Source organism: Chrysemys picta, chromosome 1 (genome assembly GCF_011386835.1).
Source record: "Chrysemys picta bellii isolate R12L10 chromosome 1, ASM1138683v2, whole genome shotgun sequence".
Taxonomy (NCBI): Eukaryota; Metazoa; Chordata; order Testudines; family Emydidae; genus Chrysemys; species Chrysemys picta.
The window spans coordinates 61,578,947-61,596,953 of NC_088791.1; the positions used below are offsets into that span (position 1 = coordinate 61,578,947).

General features: G+C 38.7%; 1 protein-coding gene across 19 annotated transcripts in view; it reads left to right on the forward strand.

Moving 5' to 3' along the window:
• Window positions 1–18,007, forward strand: part of USP15 (ubiquitin specific peptidase 15) — a 137,527-nt gene that overhangs the window by 73,593 nt on the left and 45,927 nt on the right. For 11 of the 19 annotated variants that reach the window (XR_006175661.2, XR_002889280.3, XR_006175557.2 and 8 more), the window contains exons 7-8: window positions 8,780–8,863; window positions 14,062–14,206. Coding sequence is in view for 4 of the 19 variants with exons in the window: in XM_005303165.5 (XP_005303222.2) it covers window positions 8,780–8,863; window positions 14,062–14,206 (229 nt within the window). In the remaining 15 variants the exon portion in view is untranslated. Of the gene's footprint in view, window positions 1–8,779; window positions 8,864–14,061; window positions 14,207–14,593; window positions 16,175–18,007 lie in introns of those variants that run through there. The other 8 variants (XR_509173.2, XR_002889278.3, XR_010592745.1 and 5 more) reach the window with 5 other exon arrangements.

Here is an 18,007-nt window from a genome sequence, read left to right on the forward strand (position 1 = left end):
ATCTTGTGTGCAGAATTTTTAATTTTTTGGCGCAGAATTCTCCCAGGTTTATCTAGACTTACAGTCAGGAATTACAAGATAAGAGGATGTTGCTTTGCCATCTCTCTCTGCCTGTCATGTTTGACACTTCAAGACCCTACCTATTGAATCCTACTGATGATCTGTATAATTTTAGTAGCCAGAGTTTTGAATGAGGTTCATCTATGGTTGAAGACCATGGTTTAAAGATAAGCACAAAGAAAATGGAAGCCATGCAAATAGGGAATGTGGAAGAAGAGCTATAGTTTGAAGTTTCAGGAGAGAAGCTGAAGCAGAAGAAAGAATTTGTATACTTGGGAAGTACACTTAATGCCATCAGAGGGAGATCTGGAGAATTGAAAAGAAAAAAACAGTGTGCATGGATGACAGTGAAAAAGATGACAGGAGTATTGTGGGACAGACAGTTAAGTAACAAACTGAAAGGAAAAGTGTGTGCTGCATGTGTTTCTCTGCCTACTCTATGATTTCGAAATGCTGAGTCTTACGGAGAATGAAGAAAAGAAGGTGCAGGTAGTAGAAAACAATATTCTGAGTAGAATGCCAGGCAAGCAGAGGGTAGATGAGTGTGCATGAAAGAAATTAAGGAGAAGATGAATTGACTGTAAATGCACATTTGAGGTGGGCTGGACAGGTGATCAGAATGAGAGAAGAACATTCAGCAAAGAAAGCATGGAAGGAAGAGTACAGTAAAAAAGGATAGAAAACAGAAGATACAATGGAAAGTCTCTGGTAAGAGAAGTTTGAAGATAAAAGGACTGGAACTCCAACGCCTATGGATTCATGCCAGGCTCTGGAAGACATGGTAAAGAAGTTAAGAAATTTTCAACAAATAATAGCACAGGGATGAATATTAGGAAAGTTTGTAAATATTAAGAATACCAGAACATATTTAAAAATGGATAAAAAAGAAATGGGAACAGTCTGGTGCTTCTGGAATGTTAGGGGACTAAAACACTAAACATTTAAGAAGGGTACTTTCTGCTTTTGAAAAAGCAGAAGGTAGTAGTGGCAATGCTTCAAGAAACTAACTCAAAACAAAAGAAGAACTCAAACTTAAAAGGGAATGGCTCTCTCATGTATATGGAATGTCTTACAGTTCCTGAAACAGAAGGTTCCTACCCTCTAATGGGAAGGACTTCACTTTTTACTCCAAAATTGCCAAAATATATAAAAATTAGATCTATCCTAGTATAGCAAAAGTTTTTACATGAAATTTTTAATGTTAGAATTGTATTAAATCATATCTCGCACCATGCATCTATCTTCCTGAAAATTAAGTCTAATTCAGGAGTAAGAGACAGAAGTTGGAGATTTAGTAATATAGTGTTAAGACACAGGCTTTGTGAATAAAATAAATCATCATACTGATTATTATATTGAAGATAATCCCTTACAGGAAATATTCACAAACTAGTTGGGGGCGGCCTTTAAAGCAATAGTGAAGGGACGTATTATCTCATGCAATTTTCATGGGGAAAAAAAAGAACATGTAGACTTAGAGGAACAAATTTACAGGTTGAAGTAATATTATTTGACTGTTAATGCAGACTTGCTTCAAGAGATTGATGACAAAAAAGATTAGAAGCACTGATAACGGGGGGGAAAAAAACCAGACAGCTCTCTTTCTTGCTGAACACAGGAATTTCTGAAGGGGAAACAAATCTGGCAAATTACTAGCCAGATGGATTTCCTACAGAAAACCCAGAACAGCTGTACCCTATGTTAAGGACAAAAGTGGAATACTCCAAAAAAACAAAAACGGGATTAACAGAATAATAACAGGATATTTCAGAAAGATCTATACTAGCAAATGTGTAAACATGGAAGAATTAAGAACTAGTATATTGCAGGGTTTTAAAAGGCCCAGGCTTTCATATAATGAGTAGTAGATGGCCCAACAGCACAGGAAGAAATAGAGATGGTAATCTCATTACTAAAACCAGAGAAAAGTCCTGCACCAGATGGATCCACCCTGAATACTATAAAATGTTTAAAAACACAGGTATCTCCATTGTTAGCTAATGTATTTCTGCCTTCTTGGGTAACAGTGTGCTTAATAAATAACTTCTATCAAACAAATATACCGTATATACTCATTCATAAGCTGAATTTTTTTAGTAAAAAGGGGAGGCATCAGAGAAGGGGGTCGGCTTATGAACGGGTATAGAGAGGGAGAGGTGGGACACAACCCCTCCCCCCCAAGAGAGGGGACAAGGAGAGGCAGCACAGCCAGCAGAGCCAGAAGGGAAGATGCTGGGCTAGACTCTCTCCGCTTCTGGCCACGCTGCTCTTTCCCTCCAGCCTCCAAAGCAGCTGCAGCTCCGGGGCTGGCAGGCTGCGACCGCGCTGCCCGGCCCGACAGAGCACACTGCAGCTGCGCCTCCCGATCTGGCCTGTCGGAACAGGCTGTGGCCGCACCACCCAGCCTGCCGGAGCAGCTCCATCCAGGCCAGAGACATCCTCCCCTGGTCTGCCCCAGCTAAGGTGGGAAGGGATGGGATGGGAAGAGTGTGGGGGTCCTGGGCTAGGGGTGGGGTCATATGGGGGGTGGTCACAGGGGTTACTCCCCCTCCACCAATTTCCCCACCGCTGTCCCGGTTTGTCAGGGTAAGCCGCTGGCAGGCCAGGACACTTTGATTACTTAGGTTTATCTCTGTGCCTGTGGACATTCGAGATAAACAAACCGTCTCAGCCCGCCAGCGGCTTATCCTGATGGCCCGGGAGCCAAAGTTTGCTGACCCCTGAATTATAGGGTTGGCTTTTGAATGGGTCATAAAAATTTTCCATTTTTACTTATCCATCTTGGGGGGGTTGGCTTATAAATGAACTGGCTTATGATTGAGTATATATGACAGTTTTGATACCTAAACCAAATAAGGACTTCTTAGATCCAGCATTTTATAGACTCATCTCTTTAATAAATATAGATAGTAAGATTTTAACTAAACTACTAGCATCCAGATTAGAGAAAATAATGCCTAAATTAGTGCACCAAAGCCAAATTGGCTTTCTAAAAGGAAGAAGCTCCTTAACCTAAAAACTCCTACATATGCTACAGGATTCTCAGAGCTCTAATAAAAACACCTGCATTTTTAGCTATGGATGCAGAAGAGACTTTTGATTTAGTAGGATGCCCATTTTTATTTAGAACACTTTGGGGAACACTTTAATCCACTTCTGAAAGTAATCTACAAAAATCCTTAAGCACGTATTTGGGGAAATGTCTCAAAGATTGAGCTGATACTATTATACAGAGGAATAAGAAAAGGGTGTCCCTTATAACCCTTCCTAATTTGGTTTAATTATCAAACCATTAGCACAAAAAAATCAGAGTCACTGAAGAAATTCAGAAAATAAGTGTATTAGGAACAGGGCCGGCGCTTCCATTTAGGTGACCGAGGCGGTCGCCTAGGGCACCAGGATTTGGGAGGGTGGCATTTTGCCGTCTTTGGCAGCAATTCAGCGGCGGGGGGTCCTTCCGCGCTCCGGGTCTTTGGTAGCAATTCTGCGGTGGGTCCTTCACTCACTCCGGGACCTGCCGCCGAAGTGCTCTGAAGACCGGGAGGACCCCCCGCCGCAGAATTGCCAACGATGACTGGGAGCGCGGAAGGACCCCCGCCTAGGGCGCCAAAACCCCTGGCGCCGCTCCTGATTAGGAATAGAAAACAAAGTTTCATTTTACGCTAATGATCTTATGCTTTTTATACAACTTTATAAAAGTTGGCCAGTATTACAAGAAATAATTGAAGCCTTTAGTCTACATCCTGGTTCCTGACCAAACTACTTTGAATCAGAGATACTGTGCCTCTTCATCAAAATATACCTGATAAATTTTAAATGCCCACTGAAGGTAGTGAGGAGACCAATTGCCAGCCTAAACCCAAAAAGTCAGTAAATTCTAAATAGCTACTTGGAATAATCTTTTTTTAAAATTATGTCTGACATAGAATCTGTAAGCTCTAAAATCATATTCAATACTTTTAAGGAGAGCAGTGGCTTGCAACAAATTCAATGAGTTGGGAATTCAAATTAGAAATAGCTGTTTAGCCAGTTGACTGACCAAACGTTCATATGACTTTGAATGCATATTATTTGATCAGACAAAGTCAAAGGATAAAATTAAATGGAACACATTATTTAAAATGAAAGTAACACTATCCAGTATCCAATTTATTTTAATCATTATTGGCATCTTAAGAATACAGAACTACCTAAGGCGCCAATTATTAAAGTATCACTTCATCTCCTAACAAAATAAGCCCATATATATATATATATATTCGGAGCTACTTTCTAGCTGAAATAATAAACAGATATCACAGACATGAAGATATAGGTAAGGACAATATGACTTCCTTTTATTGTTGAAATGAATAGCACTCTTATTTGGTAAAATAAAGATTATAATGCCACCCATTTCACATTGCTCAGTATATTCTTGAATATACCCATAGTAAATATTTCATTCTGTAACAGCTAAAGTGTCAGAATTCAGTTGAGTATGAATAAAGTTTAATAATTGGTTTTCTGGTCTTGTATCGAAGAATTGCTGCATTGACTTAAATAGTAAACTACCTTGACTATTGTCAGGTATCCTTTAAGGGAGTTGCTATAATACTGTTTTACAGAAAATGTGGATGCTACTATAGCACATTAAAAGATGCCCTGATTTAAAACCAAAGCAACTTCCTTCTTTTCTTTTTCTCAACCCTCTACTTATCGCTACAGGATCTGAGTGCATATTCTTTAGTCAAACATTTACAAACATATGCTTTAAAACAATGCAGTCAAAATTTCTTGTGTGCCATATTTTCAAATTACTGCACTATGTAGAAAATGTCTTTAGTCTTGGAATCTATATTATTATAGTTAAAATGGGGACATGGAATTTTTTTACCACTGTCATCCTTAACATATTTTGTCACAGCAAATGTTTGACATGCTTACTATATTTGTTAGTAGACCTGTGTTGCCATTTCTACAGGACCTTCCATTTAAAAAAGTGAAAATTAAAAATAATGACCTGTGAACACTCTTGTCTGCTGTCTTATGATTGATCTTTTTGTACTTTCTATTGTTAGTTTGATATTCTTTTTGAAAAGTGAAAATGAAATCATTCTCTACTTAGTTTTACAGTGTTTGTGAAAAAGTAGTTTGCTATGTATTGAATGCTGTAAGTGCCATGACGGCCTTCTGTTTTTCTTAGTTCTCAAGCTTATCAGTGTCAGCAAGAATGTAAACAGCTCTAAGAATGTTTCAGCTAGCTGCCTGCCACAGAGCAGTAAGACTGACTTACTAAGTTGTCATATTAAGCCGTGTGACAAAGTTCCTCCTCTACCTTGGTGGGTCCTGTACTTATTGACGGATTTGCTCGCTTCACAGATTCACCCGGTGGGTGAGGAAACAGTCCAGAGACCTTCCCCTCTGGTAGAAGCTATAGTCCAGGTCAATTTCTCCTGTGTTTGATCAGGAGTTGGGAAGTATGGGGGGAACCCGGGCCCGCCCTCTACTCCGGGTTCCAGCCCAGGGCCCTGGGGACTGCAGCTGTTTAGAGTGCCTCCTGGTACAGTTGCATGACACCTACAACTCTTTGGGCTACTTCCCCATGACCTCCTCCCAACACCTTCTTTGTCCTCACCACCGGACCACCCTCCTGATGTCTGATAACGCTTGTACTTTTCAGTCCTCCAGCTGTATGCCTACTCAGTCTCAGCTTCTTGGACACCTCTTGCTTCCAGTTCCTCACACACACCTCTGCTCCCTGGCTTGACTGGAGTGAGCCCTTTTATAGCATCAGAAGGGCCTTAATTAGAGTCAGGTGCTTAACTGCCTCACCTGACTCTTAGCAGGTTAATTGGAGTCAGGTGGTCTATTAACCTGGAGGAGCCCCTGTTCTGGTCACTCAGGGAAGAGAAAACTACTTATCCAGTGGCCAGTATATCTCCCTTCTGCTACTCTGCTGTTCCCAACTGGTCTGGGTCTATCACAGCTGTCACATTATTTCATAGCAAATGCTTGTTTTTATATAGATATTTAGAATATGGACAACATTTTCCATCTAAATATAAAAACTTTCTGATTGCTACCTTATTTAGAATCAAAATTTACTTATTCTATTTATCTTTGGGGGGGAAAGCCCGTTAATAGTAAAACTGCGTGGGATTACTTTGACTATTTGGTAGATATTAGCTGTAACAGATTACTTCTCTTTATTAAAAACAAAATAGTATTTATGTGGTCAAATGCCATACACATTACAAATTTTTGTTTGAAAATTTAATTGAAAATAAACAATCAATTGTTCCAGCTCACTTTGTCTTTAAGTTCCCTTTAAAATACTTGATCTCAAGAAACTGGAGTGTAAACAGTTTCACTTTTGATTTAACTTGATCTTAAATAGTCAATGAGAAGTTGACTTCATAAAATTTTATAACTTTCCTGTACATGTAGTCTGTTTGTGTATTTATTGTTTGTGATGCAATGAAGAGAGGTAAATAGTGGGGTCACCCAAAGATCTGTACTGAAACCTGTGCTGTTTAACATATTCATAAATTATCTGGAAAAGGGGTGAAGTGGCAAAATGTGCAGAGAATACAAAAATACTCAAGATAGTTAAATCCAAAGCAGCTGTTAATAATTACAAAGGGATCTCACTACACTGGGAGACTGGTAACAAAATGACAGATGAAATTCAATGTTAAGTGCAAAATAATGCACATTGGAAAACAATCCCAACTGTATATACAAAATGATAGGGTCTAAATTAGCTATTATCACTCAGAAACAGATCTTGGTGTTATCATGGATAGTTCTCTGAAAATATCTGCTCAATGTGCTGCAGCAGTCAAAAAAGCTAACAGAATCTTAGGAAAGGGATAGATAATAAAACCAAAAATATCATAATGCTGCTGTATAAATGCATGGTATGCCCCCACCTTGAATACTACATGCAGTTCTGGTCACCTTATCTCAAAAAAGGTATATTAGAATTGGAAAAGGTACAGAGAAGGGCAATGAAAATGATTAGGGATAAGGTACAGTTTCCATATGAGGAGAGATTAAAAAGACTGAGACTGTTCAGATTAGAAAAAAGATGACTAAGGGGAGATATGAGAGAGGTCTGTCAAATCATGAATGGTATGGAGAAAGTGAATAAGGAAGTGTTATTTATCCCTTCACATAACACATGACCAGGGGTTGCCCAATGGAATTAATAGCAGTTTTAAAACAAACATAAGGAAGAACTTCCCGTGGCAACAAGTTCCACAGGTTGACTGTGTATTGTGTGATGTTGTGAAGGCCAAAAGTCTAAGTGGGTTCAAAAAATAATTGGACCTATCCTCCATGAACTTATCTATCAATGGCTATAAGCCAATACGGTCAGGCACATAACCCCAGGCTCCAGGTGTCCCTTAACGTCTGACTACAGGAATCTGGTACTGGACAACTCAGAATTGACCTGTTCCGTTTATTTGTTCTGAAGCATCTGTCACTGGCTTTTGTCAGACGATACTGGGCTGGATGGACCATTGGTCTGACCCAGCATGGCTGTTCTTATGGTCCAAAGAAGAGAGTGTGATTTAAATTATAACTTGGGAAGAGTATATAATATCAGAAGGCCAAAGGGATTTTCACAATCAAAGTAATTTTCTTTTCCCAATGGCCATATCTTATGCTTTTATTGCTTGGAAGCATTAGGATCTAGTTGTTTGTTAAATATTTTTAAGAAAGTGTCAGATCTCACATGGAGAGTTCTCAAAACATAATCTATATCTGCTGTGAGCCATTTTGTTTTTGAAAGCACAGAACATCTGAACATGTAATATTTGTTACTACTTCTGCCTAACTTTTGCATGCCATAGTACTAAACAGTCTTAGGTCACCTGGGAGCCAGGCTTGAGGCAAAGCCCAATTAAGTCAGTTAGGGTTTTTCCATAGTTTTCAGTGTTTTTTGTGTTGGGCCCATATGCTTAATCAAGGAAAAACAGCAAGAATATGCTGTATATTAATTACATGTAATTGTTACAACTCATGGGATCTCCTTTATTGAAAACATTCAACAACTCCCAACTTTATAGTTTTTAAAAGGATGTATAGCTTAGATAAAGTGCAAAAAATATAATGCTCTGATTTGACTTGGCGTTGAGTAAACATGAAATATTTTCTAATGTTTTGTGTCTCCAACAATTTCTATTAATGTCCATCAGTCAGTTAAAAGAGAACCTCTTAACAAGTGGTATAATGTTGCTTTTAAATGGCTGCATTTACACTAATTTGGGAATACTTACCTTTTTAAAACATGTATTCTTATTTTAGTTACAAATGACACTTTCATATCTCATCTCAAAAGCCATTTTAAAATTTAGAAATTAATAAAGCCTATACAAGGTTTTATGTTCCAATTTTTAGAAGAAAAATGCATCTGCTTTATTTTGTTGCCTTCGTATAGGCTGATTAACTTTTTGGCATTCTTTTTCTATAGGCCATTTTTGGCTTATTTTAGTAATTTTTGTGATATCCGGTGCGATATGAAAGTTTGACATGAAGTGTTATGAAATTTTAAGAAGATGCATTTTGAATCTGGAAACCATTATCCTGAATAATTAGTGCTCTGCTCATAAGAACTTTATTTTTTCATACTTATTTACATACATTGTTCATCTGTTAGCTTTTTCTTTTTCATGATTAATTTTAATATCTCAGCATTTTTATCTAATTTAACATTTTCATATTTTTAAAGGTCCCCAGGTGCATCCAATTTTTCAACTTTACCAAAGATCTCTCCATCTCTATCAAATAATTATAACAACATCAACAACAGAAAGTAAGCAACATATCTTAAGAATTTTTTTATTTAATTGAAATCTCCCAAATATCATTTGGAAAATGACCTTGTTTTTTTACTTTTTAAGTTAGGGAATTAGTTTTGTTTTGACAGTGCTCTGGTTGTAATTCTTTTATTATTGGTCAGTACTTCTTAGTGCGGGTGCTGTATAAATGTGATATCAAGAAGTGAAACTCTGTTAAAGATGCTTGGGTGACTATATATATATATATATTTTGTGTGTGTGTATGTGTATACACACACACACACACACACACACACACACACACACTGCTCAACAATTAAGAGACTAAAAAGAACATTGAGCGCTGTAAGAAAGCGTCTTAAGACGTCCTTTAGAGTTTATCATGTTAAATACATTTTTAAAAGTGTACTGCTGTATTTGAGAGAAACTAATAAATTAAAGGAAATTTAAAGTGAAGGGAGGCAGTCCTTCCCTCCTCTACCCCCACCATCCCCCCAATCCCTGTGGATTGTATTAGAGTGGACAACATCACACACAGGTTTGAGACCACTGCAATATGAAGACATAATGGTCAGGTGAGACTGATTTATAGTCCTTGAATTAACGTTGATAGTCTGTCTACCTACTGTTGTGCCTTGGTGTTAGAAGTCGGAGATCATTGTGTGAAAAAGGATTGCTGTGTTTGGATATTGTAACAATAGATGCTCAGTGAAAAGACAGACTTTTTATCTTTCTTTAAAATTTATTTCTTTAAAATTGTCTCCTATCACTTCCTCTTCTCCTTGGGCTGCCACCTTGATGTGGTGGAGAAGCTTGCGTATACTTAAGATCCTAAGAGCAATGCTGTCTGGAGTCCTGTACTCCTGATAGGGTCACCCAGGGCGGTAAGGTGAGATTGCGGTAAAATGATTGTGCTGTAGTTGCACACTCAAAGGAGGATCTTCAAACAGACTTTAATTGCTTCTCTGAAGCTTAAGGCTAACTCTGAACATCAGCAAAACAAAATTTCTCCACCAGACAGTCCCCGGCCAGTCATCAGACCCAGCAAGGAAGATCTGTATCAACAAAGAAGAACTGGAAAATGTAGAATACTTTGCCTATCTTGTCAGCCGTCGCTCACAGAGGGCAGACATAGATGTTGAGATTCAGCACAGAATTTGCCGTTCCAGCTTTAATTTGGAAGACCGTCTCAACGGGTGTTCAACAATCACAACATCGGAACACATAGTAAACTGTTAGTTTACAAAGCGGTGGTAATCCCAACTCTCCAAGGCTGTGAGACTTGGGTGACCTCCTGAAAAACCTGGACTGTCAGCACCAGCACTTTCTATGGAAGAGCCTCAACATAAAGTGGGAGGATCGTCGCACTAATGTCAGTGTTCTCATAGAGGCCAACATTTTCAGTGTTGAGGCCCTGATTATCCAGCACCAGCTGAGGTGGAGCGGGCACTGTGTGTGCATGCTTGATATATGCTTACCAAAACAACTGCTGTATGCCCAGCTCGCCAAAGGAGAAAGGAAACGAGGAGGCCAAAAGAAACGCTTTAAAGATACCCTCAAGATAAACATAAAGAGAAGTGGCATCGACACCGCACACTGGAAGACAGCAGCTCAGGATAGGGATAACTGGCAAAGACTTGTCAGAAAGGGAACATCCGCTTTTGAGGAAAATCGCCTTGCCCTGGTCGCAGAAAAACACCAGGAAAGAAAGGAAAGACAACAGTCAAGGAGTAATTTTGGCCCAACCCTGTCTTCCAGCACCACCTGCAATGTCTGCCAATGAGCCTGTGGCTCAACAATCGGACTCTTCAGTCACCAAAGGACCCATGAAAAATAAAATCTTTAAAAGAGATCATCCTTGACTTTGAGGGATCGTCGACGACGATCACTTCCTACTTCCTTACTTGTCAGGTGTCTACAGGGTGCTGGCACTTTTGTTCAGAATCCCAGCAGACGTATCAAAGAGACAATGGGTGTAGAAACTGAAGTGTTTTACCCATAGAAACTTGTTCAGGTTAAATTTGAGATACATAAGAATGTGATTGGGAAGATGATTGTTGCAAGGCTAAATGGAAATGTGGAGCTGATTTTGCTGTTAATCCTGCTCTAGGCTTAATTAGAGTATACTCCAGCCTTTTACTATTTTGATACTAAAACCTGAAAAAGGAGAGATGTCCTTACAATCCTGGCCGAGCTCCCTTTTTGTAGATGCTTACCATGTTGCTGTAATAGGACAATGGTTCCCGGAGTCCAGTCACTGTTTCAAGCTCAGAGCTTCTAGATACACTCTCAAGCGTGCACACGCGCGCACACACACACTTACTTAGCTATGGGACTCTTCAATGTAACTGCCTAGGCCCCAAAACTAGTGCTGATCCTCCCCAGTAGCAATTGCATGTTCTTCAGTGTTCCATTAAAGCTGTGGGTGCTCTAGATTACTCTTTCATCCACTGGAAACTGTGACAGTTAAAATAAGGGGGACACAAAGGAATTTGTAAATCAGTCACACTTTACTCATAGACACAGCACAAGAAATAGAGATCTATGAAAAAAATAATAAAAATAACAAAACCCTGTCTGCAGTGTCCTTACCTTTTTGAGCGCTCTCTATGAATGTTGGTCAGTCCTTTCAGGGCCCCAGAACACTCCTCTCCTCCATCTCTACAGCCCAGTCTTGCCTTTCTGTTCCGGTGAGTGAGAGAGCGCCTTCTAAGTGCAGAACTTTGTCCTTTTATGAAGATCCAGATTCCTCTCTGAGGTTATTCTCTCAGCAACTTCATGTCCATCCTCAGGTGCTTTGTTGCTTAGTTACAGCCCATCTGAAGTCCAGACTGGGAAAACTGGTTCCCCTGGGCTGCAGCCCTTGCATTATTCTATGGTACTTCCATTTGAGTAGAAGATCATTCAGGTTAGTGCCTTTTGATGGCACTCCATTGTTAACCCTCTGCTAGTGAGCCCACAGAGTCTCTGCTAACCTCTCCTGGAAACCCAGTTCAATATGGAAGTTATATTCTTATATTCTGTTGAAATTTCATATGGCAAAGTACACATCACAAGAAACTTCATGGTTACCAAGTGTACACAGCATTCAGCTCAAGAAGTAAAGGGATTTACTCTCACCAGGTTCCCAGTGTCTTCTGCAGCTTATTGGCTGCAATAATGGTTGTAAAAGACTTCACCACACTTGTTGCCAAACTGTTTATTAAAACAGGCAGCACAGGCATTGCACCAATTGCAGGAGCACTCCCGTCATGGGGAAATGGGGATCACTGAGCAGAATTGACCGGGGGGGGGAGGGGGAGGAGGAGGAAAGAGGTCTCCAAACCACTAGAACATCTCTCTTTTGTGGGCCAGAATTGAGACCAGAAATAGATTCCCCTTTGGAGAAATAAATTAGGACAGATGCATCACAACAGCTCAGCATTGACAGCTTACCGGAATTTGTGTGTATTTCATCTTTTGGAATACTTTCATTTTATTTTACACTGCCACAGGAATATTATATTTACCATATCATTTTCAGTAGTGTGTACCACAAAATACAAAAGGCTATGTTATCACCTCTGTGTGACTCTCATGTTAAAACAAAAAATCAGTATCAATTTGTCATCTGATTAATTGTATCTTAATATAAAAAATTAGTTACAAAATAATGTAATCCAAAGAAAATATTGCATATGTTTTAGTCTGTGCAAAGACTGATATTTACATCTAGAAGATTTCTGGCTATTTTAATGCTACTTATACTGTTAATATTATGACCCCTGTGTATGCATTATGCCTCAGATTGATGCAAGGTGCTTTCCCTTAGTGTCTATCTCTAGGGGACTGAAGAGCTTTTTTTAGAAATATGAGGTATACTTGATTCTTGCATGTGTGTCTTTGAGGAAGGAGAGGTTCTCTAATTTTTTTCTCTTTGTAATGTTCAAGAGAGCAGACTGTTTTAAAATTGGTTTTCTTCATCAGTAGTGAAATACTTTCAGATTAACTCAGCAAAACTGCTGAATTAAAATAGATACATGTACAGAGGAGGACTGAAAGTGGGAGTTCATCTTGTAATCATTTAAATTGCGTATACTGAATACAAGTTTTAAGGGATATTTTTTTAAATTGAAAAGGGTCCATGGTACATCATAAACCACCATCACCCACTTGTGTTTTTAAGATTGAGGATTAATTTGTTGCACTGCATGTTCTTTCCTTGTCATGTTTTTTCTTAGCAAATGACCTTCAAAATCTTGTTCAGGTTTATTCTAATGTGAAATATTTGAGGTTTGTAGAAATGCTCTTGAATCGTATCCAAAGCTGCTATCATAAATATTTCATATGATTAGTAACTAAAAACAGTTTAAGGAATTTTAATCTTTTATGTGATATTTTTTTAAAAAATTTCTATATGTAAGATAAAACTTGCTGTTTTACTGGGCTCTTTTACCCTTCTAGTTTTTTAGAATATGCTTATTTTATTGGGGGGGGGGTATATTTAGTATTTGTATTCTGTCATATGGTAATAAATTACCCTTAACTTAGCTAACATTTATTTTTAATATAGTCTCACTAGATAGGTACATGATAGAGCTTTATGAAGTTGGAATGTACTTGCTAGAAGGCATTTTGTGTTTTCCTTATTACTCCAGGCTTTTTCCCGCATTTGAATGCTGGATTGTGCTGTCCTAGCAGTGAAACTATAAATAGAATTTCTAATGCATCAAGCCAGTGATGTCACGGTGGCCTTGGAAATCTCAGCTCTCACCTGTAACCAAAGCACAACTCTTCATTCCAGTTTCTACTGTCCTCACTCTCTTACAGTAGCAGAATGCAGAAAGGATATACATGAGATGATTTATTGCTGCTGGTGGTGCCTAAAGTCTGAGTGTTTTAAATTTGATGGAGCAATGAAGAATGGAGTGAGCTGTGAAGCTGCTCCTGTAAATCAAGGGTAGAGAGATACAATAGTAGTCTGTTTTGGTTGTTTCAGTGCATGAAAATGTTTGGTTGCTTGCAGGGAAAGAGATCTTCCTTTTCTTTTTGACTGAGATTTAAGATTGATAAGTTGCAAAGTTAAATGCTTCTAAGAAGATATCTAGATAACTAGTTAACAATAGTTACTTTTAATTTTAGATAACTTATTTGATAATTTCCAAAAATACTGGGTGTATTAAAGCATTATAGGTCGTGGCTACATTGTGAAAAATGTTTTGTTTTCTTACAGTGTGAAAAATTCAAACTATTGCCTCCCATCATACACTGCATATAAGAACTATGATTATTCAGAGCCAGGAAGACACAATGAGCAGCCTGGCCTCTGTGGCCTAAGTAACTTGGGAAATACGTGTTTCATGAACTCAGCAATTCAGGTAGGTGCTTCAGAATAAAGTGAGCCTGGCTTATTACTTGGAGATTAGTATTTTTGTATTTTGCATTGAGACACTTGGTTACTGGCAGAAAACTATAAAATTTGAGAAAATAGCACAGATTGTTATGTGGGGAAATTTAGTTTTTATATCTACTGTTTCCCCTAATGTTGTGCTTTACACATGGAGCCAGTTGCAAAAGAAAACCTGAGTAGGATCCTAAGTAACCCAAGTGATCCCTTGAATAGGATTCTGCACTCTCCTCTGTTGCTTGGTACTTCGTGAAAAGCACGAGGTGCAGAAGGAAACATACAAATTCTAATTGTGTGGGTATACTGCAAGAAGGACAGGAGACTTGTTATGGGTTTAATCAGGCCACAACTTTATTATATAGATGTCTGGGACTACCCGGCAGATAAAGTGTACAGTGCAGGCAAATCCATGCTTATTTAAATCAATTCTCCGGGGCTTTCACCAGACCCCCTTTGTTTAATCCATGCTTATTCAACTCAGTTTTCCGGGGCTTTCACCAGCCCCCTTTTGTTTCCATCCAGGTCCCCCAGCTGACCCATGGCTTGGACCTTACCATCCACCAGCCTCGTAAGAGGGTTAAGGAGGGCTATGAGAACAGAGGGGGTTGGCTCCCTGCCGTACTGATCATTGGAGTCCCCGAACCTTCTCCCCTATTCTGTTCCTTTATCCAGGACCACCTTTTAAGTCCTTTACCAGGCCATTTATCTGGTCACTGGCTGCCCTCCTTATGGAGTACCTGCACTGAACATCCGCTACAAGGAGGCGCCAGCCATTTGCTTGGCTGCCTCCCCCCTAACCCCGCCAAGTTCCCAGACATCTGCAAATGGCCTCTTGGCTAGCAGCCCTACTGGGGAGAAAGAAGTCTGCATTTCTGAAATACATTGCATATAATCCTGACAACAGTACTGTGAGCTAAACAGGTGCTGTGTTACCTGAATCTTATAGATGAGAAAACTGAGACAGAGTTTAAATGACTTGCCCAAAGCCACAGAGAGTTATTTCCAGATTTGTGATTTGACCTTCAGTTCTCTGCTCAGACTCCATTATGCTACTCTTCTCATAAATAAAATAAACTTGGTAGCTAGTTATGAAACTTTTTAAAATGAAGGGGAAGACCTGCTGTGTGGGGGGCTTGTGCCTGTGTGCGCGTGCGGTTCCTATACAAACTTAGAAATGCCCAGACTAGGTGATTCTTCTTTCTCTACTCCCACCAAATATGTACCTTCCTAGATATTTCCTTGCACGGTTAGCACTCCACTTGGATTACTTTTACCTCACTTGCACCTGAAATTCTGGAGTGGAGGGGAGAGAACAATGACATCAACATAAAATAATCTTAGATAGAATTAAGTAAACTAGGAGCTAGCTGAAATTTTGCCATACATGCCAAAAAAACCCCAAACACCTTATTACACTTACCTCCAGCGCTTCCAATCAGTATAATCTAAATGTTTGTTTCGTCTGGATGACTGGAAAGTGGCTATTGAATTAGAGTAGCCTTCCTTTTCAGACATTTCCTATCATATTTCATGAGACATCTAATGTGAGCATCTGGGAGTGACTATTTTTGATCTGGTAGGTCTAGAATCAGATATTCAAATTTGTATTTCAGGTAACTTAGTTGTTTTATGAATCAATTTGTAAAACAAGATATATGTTTGCTTCCGCTGACTTACAAGATACTATTGTATGTGTTAATCAGAAGATAGCTGTATCTTTGATCTTATTGAGTACTTGTTTATTTCTTTTCTTGGGGGATGGGTGGAGGACTCCTTTGTTCCTGTGCAAGAAGCGCAAGGATTTTCCCTCAGTCCTACTTCGCAGCCATCCTTCCTGAGGAGAACTAGATGGAACTCTGCGTAGCCTGTCAATGCCTCATTATAATCAGATGTGAAAAATGATTGAGCATTGTGAGCCACACCCCTCCACTCCCAGGAGGTGAGCATGTTGCTTTCATGGTGCTTCCACCCTCTACTGGGCCAGAGATCAGTTAACAGGAAATATAACCCCGATCTCCCTTCTGGTGGTACAGTGCACTAGGTGCCCTCTTATTGAAGACACTTTTATGTTGCCTCAAAGGCATTTATTTTGGCCTCTTGTTACGGTGTTGGCATGAGTTGAACTGTTTCACTGGGAAAGGTTAGCTTTAGAGTCTACTCAGGCAATTAAAGCTTCTGAATTTCTCTTGAGGATATTGATGCCTTTCAATTTAGCTGGAATAATTTAGGAATTTTTGTTCTTCTGAACAAGATTGAACATGGGAATAAAGGTTTGAGAGTGAGATAATGAACTGACATCTATTGGATTATTTTAACCTTTTATTCCCGTATATATAATTATCCTGTTCTTTCTGAGTGAATAGGTTAATGTGTCAGGAACCTTTGGGAATATATTAGCTGCCAAAGGAATAGGAGCTGATCTACTTATAGCTGTGAGAAGTAATAAAAATTTATCAAGACTAGTATTTTTTGTGATTTGTGGTAGAAATAAGCCCAAATAGTAGTAAAACTGTAACCCTGCTAAGACATTGACTTGGTCTACACTATAGTGTTAGGTCCATGTAGGCAACTTACGTCGACCTAATTATGTCAGTGTCTACACTACAGCCTTGCTTTTGCCGATGTAAGTGCCCTAATACATTGACATCATAATTCCATTTCCACGAGAAGGGTTTATTTCAGTGTAGTTAAGGCAACACAGTGTCCATGTAGACACTGGGGGTTACTTACACCAGCTTACATTGGCTGTTGGCTGTCATTCTTGTCCGGTTCAGAGACTAATTACACCAGTGGCTGTAAGTCGACCTAACCTGGTCAATTTAAGTTTGTAGGGTAGACGTGTCTACAGTCTTACACCTGTTACCTACTTTAACAGTATCTACCATTTTAACTATTTAAGTGCTAGTATCTGTCCATGAAATTATTCTAGAATAGTCTATATGAAAATTTATTTTGCTAATCACGTCTAATGAAAACTTAAAATACAGGGATAGATTTTGCACCTACTTTTTTTGTTTTTCTCTTGAAACTTTTTAGATATAATATCTTTCTACTTTCCTCCCCCTTTAAAAAAAAAATAAAAATACTCTTGTAAAAGAAGAATCATAATCTGATGAGGACAGATCTGAAGAAGAGCACTGTGTAGCTTGAAAGCTCTGCCCTTCCACCAGCAAAGTTGCTCCATTAAAAGATATTACCTCTTTCACCTTGTGTGTCTCAGACTATAACAACACTGAGCGGTAGAGAGAGATTGATTTTTCTGGAAAGATACAAAGCTATTTAGCTTTGTTTTAGGAAGTAGGGAATGAGTGTGTTGATTAGGAGGTAGTCAGTATGAAAGGTTTAGTCTGTCTCTTGCTATTGTGTAATGCCTAAAGTTATTGGATAGGAATGTTTTTATAAAAATAAAAGATTAAAAGAAAATAAGTAGTTAAATTGGTTTCCTCTTTAAACTTATTTTGTTTGTATCTTTTATATTTATAAAAGCATTCCTATACAGTAACTTTAGGCATATACACAATCTTAGGCAAAAAGACTAAGAATAAAAAATGAGAATAATATAATATGCAATATAAATATTACTTTATACGTATAGCCCTTTTTATCTGTAGATCTAAAAGCACTCTACTATAGACTATACAAAAAATGAAAGCTAAATAGTTGTTGATTATATTTTGGACTTTCTTTCCCTCTTCTTTGCAAACTGAATCCTTAAACCCTCAGGCCTAATAATCTTTTAAAATCTCATGGTTGCTTATGGATGTAAATGAGC